This window comes from Heteronotia binoei, chromosome 10, assembly GCF_032191835.1.
Source record: "Heteronotia binoei isolate CCM8104 ecotype False Entrance Well chromosome 10, APGP_CSIRO_Hbin_v1, whole genome shotgun sequence".
NCBI classification, from domain to species: domain Eukaryota; kingdom Metazoa; phylum Chordata; class Lepidosauria; order Squamata; family Gekkonidae; genus Heteronotia; species Heteronotia binoei.
The window spans coordinates 50,755,650-50,765,657 of record NC_083232.1 but is presented as its reverse complement, the minus strand read 5'-3'; the positions used below and the strand labels follow the sequence as shown (position 1 = coordinate 50,765,657).

The window sequence follows — 10,008 nt, the reverse complement described above, 5'->3', positions numbered from 1 at the left end:
GGGACCCCATTATTCCCAATGAAGGAAAGACATTTAAAAGGAGTGCAGTCCCTTTTAATGTGATGGCTAGACCTCCCTTCAGAGTTCAATTGTGCTTGTCACAGTCTTGCATCTGGCTTCACTCCCAAAGTCCCCAGATATTTCCTGGCAACCCTGACAGGTGTGTTTTTGTTTTGTTTTTTAGCCTACTGCAGATGTGTTGTTGTATGCCACCATTGTTCCTTCCTGCACATTGTCTTGTTCTGAAGGCTGAATAATCCTAATGCCTTTTCTCCCTCTAGCTTTAGCCATGGAGAAGAACTTAGTATCTGTGTTTCTTTTGATTATTGCTATTGCACACACCTTGGCTAAAGATGCTACACCAAAAGATGGGAAAAGGGACACAAAAGAAGCTGGAGATACCAAGATAAAACTGCCCCAGACTCTCTCAAGAGGTAAAAATATAATAGTTAAAGCTTTTGTCTCTTGATTTGCAACCTATATTACTTATCTGGAGTTTACTACTCTGACCCCTCTATACTTATAAAGGAAATTATTTCAGGAATATACTGTCAGATATCTATGTTTCTGACCAGATAGTTGCCTGGTTATATTTAGAATTGGCACCAAATTTCACAGCCACACTCTTTTGACTCAGACCATTCCTACCTTCTTGCTTTTCCCTTGTGTAGTCCAAACACAGGAGTATCTATATTCTACCCTTTTCTGCTCTCTCATACTGAACTTTCCCCAAATAGAGAACAACAGCTGTGAAAATGCACAAAATGAAAAGACTCACACAGTTAACATTCAAAAAACCAAAAATGCATAATTATATATCCCCGCATTATATTCAGATTTTGTTCAAGTAATTACCTTCATTATCTGTCATTTCTGGATGCTTCATGTTCAGTACAATTACCTTTTCCTTTTAAAATTATATTCAAGGTGGTCACTGGACAGGGGAGCTAAAGTCCTACTTCTTCAATGTGTTCATATGGCTTTAGGGGTGCCTTTGTCTCTCTGGCAGCTTCCACACTGAGCTTTTTATCTGCTTTGATATCCAAAGCAGAGTGAGGTTTTGTTTGTTTTCTGGAACATTCCTACTATGTTTTGTTTTCATTGTGTTCAAAATCACTCTTTCTTCACATTCAGAATATCATTTCCAAACCTGCCATGCTACCACCATTTTGGGAAAGCGTGAATTTTCAGAGGTGCTGTCTGCCACCTCAAAACCAGTTTCCTTCCATCAGTCCTTCATGGCTGCCATTTTCCTTCCCCTCTCCCCCTTCCATAATTGCTCCTTTTTGCCACCAAGTCACAGCCAATGTATGGCAACCCCCAGAGGGTTTCCAAGACAAGAGATATTCAGAAGTGGTTTGCCATTGCCTGCCTCTGTGTACAGGCCCTGGACTTTCTTGGTGGTTTCCTATCCAAATACTAAACAAAGCTGACCCTGCTTAGATTTGATGAGATCAGGCTAGCCTGGCACAACAATATTATATTATTTTGCTGTTTAAATAATAATAATTTTAAAAAGCTCCCCAGTGGTAGAGAGAGGAAAAGATGCAAAGGAAATGGTGGTTGATGAAGGAAAATACTTCAGTGGGGCATTCCTTTGCCAATGAGCATGTCTCTGCCATGGCAATGAACACAAAACGGAGAATCCCCACCATGGGGGTATATGTACCCTTTGTATCCCTCCTGTAAAACAGGAGTAAAACAAACCTATTCTTAGGGTTCTTATCAAATCAAACAACAACAACCTTAGGTAATAACTTGCTAGCAAAATGTAGTAAGTCATTGACTACATAAGGATGTCAGGGAGTGAGGAGCCCTTCAAAAGCCAGGTCATATTAAGGAATTAATTCTCTAAATGTCTTGGCACATAAAGAGACAAAGTTAATTCATTTCAGTACCAGCTTACTAAGAACCTCTTACATTAAATTAAAACCATTTTTAACACTTTCTCAAAAGAATGCGGCAGGCTAATAGAAACTAGGTACAACAATTCATTTTTTTTAATAATTATGATTGCTTGTTTCTGCTTAGTCATGAAATTAACACTTTCAATCATAATGCATTTTAAAATTAAATGCCATTTGTCACTTTGCTTCAGGCTGGGGTGATTATCTTATCTGGACTCAGACTTATGAAGAAGCTCTCCACAAAGCCAAGTCAAAGTAAGTTCTTGTATCTCCAAAAGGTGTTAAAACAGCACCACCTTGTGCAACTCTGTAGTTCTTCTCTCTCATCACTTTTAGCCATAGACAATGAGAAATGTTTGGCATTCTTTATCAGATTTCCTATAACGCACTAATTTGGGATGCTAGTCTCCCTCACGAGTCTTTTCCTGTAATCTGTGAAATTCTAAAATGGAATGTGTTTTCTTTTCAGCAACAAACCTATCATGATCATCCACCACTTGGAAGATTGTCCTCATAGCCAAGGTACAATTATTTCTATTGTTGGTATGTGGTTAAGCAAATTAATTGCTTCTTTAAAAAAGAGCAATTTTAAGACAGAGCAACCTTTGCTCTTACCCCATAGTTAAAAGCAAATCACTGTGAGGTACAGGGGAATGGAGACTTCCACATCCATTTGCCCTGTTGTGCATTATCACAGATAATAAGTGCCTGAGATGATATGTTCTCCCCCCCCCGCCCCAATTTGGAATTTGGGACAGGATTTCTATATCAGAGGGTGTGGCTTTCACCCAGGTTCAAATTCCAGCACCTCTTTTAAGAAGTGAAACTTTGGCTGTATTGTTCAAGGTAATGCACTGGAGGTCCAGTTCCAGAAGGAGCAAAGTAGATACATCACAATATGCCCACTGTGTACAGACTTCTGTCTCAGCTTTTGATTCCATGTGTAATTTTATTTGCTAGGCTAAGACATAACTTTTCAAAACTACATACATTGATTGTGATAACCTCGAACTGCACTTGCTTGAAGACCTGTGTGTAGACTGATTATCGCTCATTGTACACAGTTACTCATTTCCAGTATTACACAAGAGTTCATGACAATCATTTGAGTTTGTTAACAATACATCTATGCCACACTTCAGTGTTCTCAATTCCTATCTTTCCCCCCAAGTTATTTTATTTTTTTCCTTCTTAGCACTGAAGAAAGTGTTTTCTGAAAACAAAGAAATACAAAAGTTGGCTGAGAAATTTGTTCTCCTCAATCTTGTTGTAAGTTTAAGTCATATTTCATTAACTGCCCTATTTTTAGTACTCTCAAGTAATTATTAGTTGGCGCAGGGGAGGCTGAGAAATTTATCTGCCCAAACTTATAAAGATGCACAAGTACTTAGATTGTCATGCGGTGCTCTGTGTGACATACATTAAAACATGGCATTCTTTACTTACTTTACTTTATTCGATTTATATCCCGCCCTACCCCACCGAGGCGGGCCCAGAGGATGTAGTGATGGCCACAGAAATAGCTTTAAAAGGGGATTAGATAGATACATGGAGGATAGGTCTATCAGAGGGAAATCTCTACATTCGGAGGCAGTAAATTTCTGAATCCGAGTGCTGAGAGGCAACATCAGGAGAAGGCCTCAGCCTCTACGCCTTGTTGTTGGCCTCCAAAAGAACTGGTTAGCCACTGTGTGAGACAAGATGCTGGACTAGATGGACCACTGCTCTGATCCAGAAGGGTTCTTCTTATGTTCTTATTCTGAAACACATGTGCTTGACAACAGAGATACTCATGTATCCTTCATGTAGGTTAGTGGACATGTTTGGTACAGTTTTCTTATGTGTCTCCATGGAGGAAAAAATTGTAAAAAGCCAATATTAACCATACCTAACCCTGCACCATGTTTTATTGCAAATGTATATTCAACCTTTGATTATGATAAAGTAATTGGTAAGACTAAAATAGTTAATTGTATGGTTAAAGAGTAAGCCTTAAAAGAAATTTTAATGTTCTATTTGTATTTTAGTATGAAACCACAGACAAACATCTCTCTCCTGATGGCCAGTATGTTCCCAGAATCTTGTTTGTGGGTAGGTATTCGGATTCAAAGATACCTGTTTGAAAAACCGGTTCCAGTGTGTAGTTATATATACACTTTCCAGTGTATGATATCAAATAGCAGTACTTATTATAGAATACAATTTCCTCACATCATTCAGCATGAATTAAAAAACAAAATAATCAAGTGTACTCATTCACATGATCCCTTTGGAAAAGAACACTGTCTTAAGTTTATGTCATCAAGGAGAAAATGAAGTACAATTGGTTTCTCCAGCCAACAACTGGTAATCTTGTTTCACAAGTCCAAAGTACAATTAGTATATAAACTCTTATGCCAAAGTATACATACCCAGGTGAGTATTTTAGCTTATTCCCTATGGACTCCTTTCTCCTTGACCGGGTGAATAAGTGTGTAATGACATCTCTCAGTGATCATGTAAATGGGACCATAGCTATACTGACAAAAAAGAAAAATACATTAATGCCCATCAAAAATTAGGAAGCTTCTTCCTGGGAGGCCTGTTGGGGTCAAAGGACACATGACAGGGAAGCCTAATTTTTGGTCTGTTGCCATCTTCTTTAAGACAAAAATCTGACCAGAACCATGGCATGGGGTTATATCAATCTTTCCTTCCACTATTTCCCCACCTCTTATTTCTTTAGTGTGGCTCATCCATATGAGTGCAATTCAGAATGCATAGCTTTGCTCACCAGCAGTGTATGTTGGGTGCTGCCACTGAAGGACAAACTACTTATTATGTTGTTGAAGGTTTTCACAGCCGGAGTCCATTTGTTGTTGTAGATTTTCCAGGCTGTGTGGAAAATCTACAACAACCAAACTACTTTTCTATCATCATTAAACAAGGGAGAGATTTAAAATTTTCCAACTCAAGTCCCAAAATTTCTTGGGCAGGCCCTGCTCTGCATGGTAAAATGATGACATCCAAATGGCTTGTACTATAAAGACCACAGTCTTGGACAGGAATTTAAAGTAGACATTGTGCGTGGTAGCCTTTGGATGTGCAAGAATTTGATGCAATGGCTTTATTTGCAAGGTTACATAACCCAGAATCCATTCCAGTTTCTATCCTCAGTAATGTAATACCAAGTAGAATCCTATTCAGACCATACACAGCTGTATATGTGAGGTGGATAAAACTCTCTTTAGTAAACTGCAAGAACAAAAGAATGCATAAAACATGTTAAGGGCCCGTAGATATTAACACAGGGTAGGTGGGCTTGTGTGGAGTGGTCAATGCTCATTAATCTGGATTGTTTCAGAAGGTAGCTATGTTGGTCTGCTGTAGAAGAGTTAGATTCTAGTCCATTATCACCTTAGGGATCAACAAGATTTTGAGGACTATAAGTTTTCGAGAGTCAAAATTCCTTTTGTCAGGTATCTGACAAAGGCAGCCTTTGACTGTCAAAAACTTATACCCCCAAATTCTTCTTGGTCTCATGCTCATCTAGGTAGTATTTTCATTATGGGAGAACAAAGTTTATCAGCACTCATACCATAAAATGTGGTCCATAACAAGCCCTGATTCTCCCATCTTGTTAAGCCCACCAATGTTCTAGTCAAACACAAACACAGGGCATCTTGTTCCATGACTGTCATGACACCAGTTGGATACTTCATACAATATTATGTCCCCACCTCCTTCCATACCCACAAAGGTGTTTGCTTTTGGGTTTTGGTGGGGGTTTTTTGTAATTCAGAGTGGTTTTCTTTATGTGGGGGGTCCCTCACGGGAGGGGGTAAATATAACCTTTTAAAGTAAGTTGGTCAAAGCTACTCATTCTGTTCCATAGCAATAACCTCCCAAATTTAATTCTCTTCAAAATATATGCACCCACCACCGGCTTCCCTTCTTTCTCTTTTAAAAAAATACTCACATCCTAAAGTTATATCATTTGAAGACATTAACAGTGCAATGCTTTGACGTGCACTGCCTTCAATGGATGTAACTGTTTAGGAATTCACTATATTTCATCTCTCTGACATGATTTTAAGACCATCAGTGGTAGTCTTAAGCCTCTGTTCATCCCCTCCCCCAGACACATGCACTTTGCTGTGCGTTCATCTAAGATGATGGGAGGGGTCATTCAGGGAACAGAATAATGTGAGATTAACCATGTGGAAGCACAAAACTTGATTATGCCTAGTAGGCACAAAAGTAGAAGCCATCTGCTTTGAAATTCATTGCTTTTAGCTGGAAGTAAACAGTTTTTACCCCTTTCTTCTTCAGATCCTTCACTAACAGTTAGAGCAGATATTACTGGAAGATATTCCAATCGCCTCTATGCTTATGAACCTTCAGATATTCCACTGTGTAAGTATTTTCTACTTTGTACTGGAGTATCCAGCATACCTTTGGAATGGACAGGTCATTCAACAATAGGTGTTTCATTCGTCTCTATATAACAGTGCATCAGTCCTATTTTACATTCAGGGTAAAATCACAAAAAAGAAATCTAGATGTCATTCCCATTAGTGTGTTGTTACATGTTACATTAGTGTGTTACATCTCACCACTTAAGAAGTCACCAAGTGGTATTAAGCAAGGAATCCCCAAACCTTAACCCCCATTTGTATACAGAGAACAATAGTAACCTTCTTTAGTATCTATCAATTACATTTTTATCCCACCCTTCATCTAAGGAGCTCAAAGTAGTATACAGTATACTACTGTATACCTGATCCTACCCTTCTCTATTTTGTCCTCACTCTGTGAGGTAGTTAATTCAGCAAGTGCATAACTGGCCCCAGATTATACAGTGAATTTCACAACTGAGTGTGCATTTGTACCCTCATCTTCCTGTAACCATTGCATCACTTTGGCTTAGGGTGCTTTTACAATGGCAGTTTGTGACTATCTCCGCATTGTAAACTCACCTTTTACATTACATAACATTCCCATAACTGTTTCGCATCATTGCTTCCCAAGGCATTTACATTTGTTTCTGTGAGATGCCGCCACAAAAGCATTTTTCTTGAGACTAGTTTTGGTCTGGTCTTTTCTCAACAGGTGTTTCAAACTTGTATTGTAAAAGTTTTCCTGCGTTTTAAAAAACTCCTCCAAAAGCCACCACAAGTTGCAGTTATTTGCATGAGAACTGACAGCACTTGAAATTTTTACATATAATTGCTTGCCTCATCTAGTGATTGAAATTTGTATTGTTTTTGCAGTGTTGACACGATTTCCAAGCAATCGTATACATTTAACGTAAGCACTGGTATTCCAGCTGCCCTCTGATCAGAGACACCCCCCCACACACAATTCCTGCCCTCTGATCAGAGACACCCCCCCACACACTGCCAAACATTCCTGTGGCAGCTTTTGTATCAAACAGAAGCCACATGGGTTCCCCCCCCCCCCAATCCTCATAATAACTGATTCACAAACATGTCTCATTGGAGGAGCAAGTTCAGGTTTCTTCCATATGGAATAAGTAGCATGAGAAGCATCCTTATACCAGCTTAAAGCTAAGTATTCCAACTGAGAACCAGGCTTTCATGACAGACTGTTAGAAGAGTGTATTATTTCTATCACTTGTGATGAAAAGGAATGCAAGATCATAGTTTCCTTAAATTAGAACCATAGGCAGAGAAACTGATTTCTTATTAATTCTGTGAGATAAAATAACTCCTGTATTTTTTAGTGTACTCAAATATGCAGAAAGCACTGAAGCTGCTCAAGACTGAATTGTGAAGAAAGAGATTGCACCAGCAAGTTCATCTCCCTCTTTTGGTTATTTCTATGAAACTTATTCTGAATAGAGAATATACAAGTTGGTCTTAGATATGCATATCAGTTCATGGAATGCATAACTGACAACTCAGTGGTGTTGTAAAAACTGGTTTTGTACTATATGGCATTTTAAGTATTGACTGCTTTTATAAACTAAGCATAGAAGAGTACTGTACACTCTTTTCTGCAGATCAGGATTTAAAAAATAAATCTACTTCATGGTGTTTACAGAAGCACAGACTGTCTTGTGTTGTGATTTTGGTCAGAACCATCTCTATTGTTTCCCAGGAAAAGTAGTACAGAGAAAAAGATCCTGGGGGGAAATGCTGCTGTAGTGATGCCATATATTAATAGAGAAGATCAGATTCAGAAATGAAATTACATCTCCTGGAGGCAACTGCTTGCGGTGGGGGGGGGGGGGGGGGGGCGCTTTATAACTCAGACATCCCAAATCCAATCTTCACCAAACTTGGAGGGCTGGTGGAGGAGAGCCTGCTGAAGACTTCCTGCGAGTTTGGCATTTCTAACTCAAGGGGGCTCCTTAAGTTACCATCTCCTTAAGCAAACAAATCATGAAGCGGCTTGGGAAATCAAATGAACCATGAACCAACACAAACCACTGATTCGGAGGCAATCAAATGAACCATGAATCAACACCAAGCACCATTTTCTGGGTTCATGCCCATCCCTGGTATAGGACATAGAAGAGCACAAACAACAAATAATCTTTTCTGCAACTTGTCAAAGGTAGTGCAAGTACACTGTAGAGAGCGCTATATTTTTTTTTATCTAGATATCAGGGAGCTGAAAAATAATGGCATTCCCGGTTATCTGGATTTGAAATACCAAACTGGTATTTGTTATTCGGTTGCGGAGAGGGAAGAACTCTGATATTATTTGACTCCATTATTCCCTATGGGGAATATATCCACAGGACTCAAGGGGTTGCATTTTGAAAAAAATGCACCCAGATTACAGCAGAGCTGCTGGTGCCTGTCCTTTAAATGTCTCAGGTTTCAAGTGAATTGGACAAGGAGGTCTACTTTTATTGGCCTCTGAAAGAAGTGCCCTCAGCCATCCTCCATAGTTTCCTATGGAGATTCCCCCCCAAAAAATAACCTCTCAATCCACCACCACTTTCTTTACATGGTAATTGGAGGTTGCCAATCTTTCTTTCCTGCACTACTGGATATCAGGCAGCTGACGTGGGGGTGGGGAGAGATGGATTTATTTCTGAGCAGTAGCAAGGCTGTTTATAATGTAGTAAGATCTCAGGTCAGTACTCAATTCTCACATCTTTTTTCTGGTTTGGCCCTGACCTGCCTTTTTCTACATGCTGCTAATTGCTGCCAGAACCTACCTCCAGTATACACCAGAGAAATATTTCCCTCTAATTGCATTGAGTGGATGATGTCCATGGACAGGTGTAGAATTTGCCATCCCCCCCTCTTCCAGTCTGCAATACTGTTTGAATATACATGACAGTACACCAAGTAGAACCTTGCCCTCGTCACTGTGCCTAGCAGGTGCAACCCCCCAAAATAATAAAGTAGCAAGTCAATAAGCACCACTACCCTTCCCCTGAGGCAGTTCTCCAGCAATGTGATCAATGTAAACGAAGTTATGTTTGGTGGGAAAACACATGTCACTCTCCTCATTGGAAAACATTCCTGGCAGTTGTGTTATCTGCTGAGTCATTTTCTCCCCTGCTCTCCTCTCCCTTCTCACCTTCCTCAGGGAAGCCAGAAAGTCCAAGTTTTCAGTCTTTCCACCCTCATTGTAGTTAAATCCACTTCAGTCCCAAAAGCCGTTCCATCAGAATAGAAAACCCTTCATATAGCAAATGGAAGCAGCCTGTATTGAAAAAACTGTGTGAAATGAACCCGTTTTCCATGAGTTACAGTCCCAGCAAAGTCTCCATTACCTCACAGGAAGTTTTAATTTACATGCAACTGTTAAATATTTAATGTCCGAGTTGTCTGCTTTTTCTGTTACACATTCTACATAAGAACATGTAAACCAATAACTTGTAACCAAAGCATGGTCATCTATTAAATATCAGCACCACAACCATTTAAGTATTAATGTTGTATACGTATTTTCCAGAATATCTTAAGGTAAGCAGTTAGGCTTAAGAATAATAGCACTGTGATAGACCCATCCTCCATGAATCTAACATCTCTTTAATGTTGTGTGTGCTAGTGGCTATTACTACCACCAAAAGCACTGAGTTCAAACAAGGTTGTTATCCACTGTAGACAACTTTTAATCACCACCACTTGGGATT

At 39.4% G+C, this 10,008-nt stretch overlaps 1 protein-coding gene across 1 annotated transcript; it reads left to right on the top strand.

Annotated features, from left to right (window-relative positions):
* Positions 1–280: 280 nt before the first annotated feature.
* On the top strand, positions 281–7,954 carry AGR2 (anterior gradient 2, protein disulphide isomerase family member). Its single transcript, XM_060248603.1, has 7 exons — positions 281–434; positions 2,099–2,162; positions 2,377–2,429; positions 3,103–3,176; positions 3,935–3,998; positions 6,219–6,302; positions 7,633–7,954. Exons 1-7 carry the CDS (start codon positions 290–292, stop codon positions 7,680–7,682), a joined length of 534 nt encoding a protein of 177 aa, XP_060104586.1. The 5' UTR covers positions 281–289; the 3' UTR covers positions 7,683–7,954.
* Positions 7,955–10,008: the final 2,054 nt, after the last annotated feature.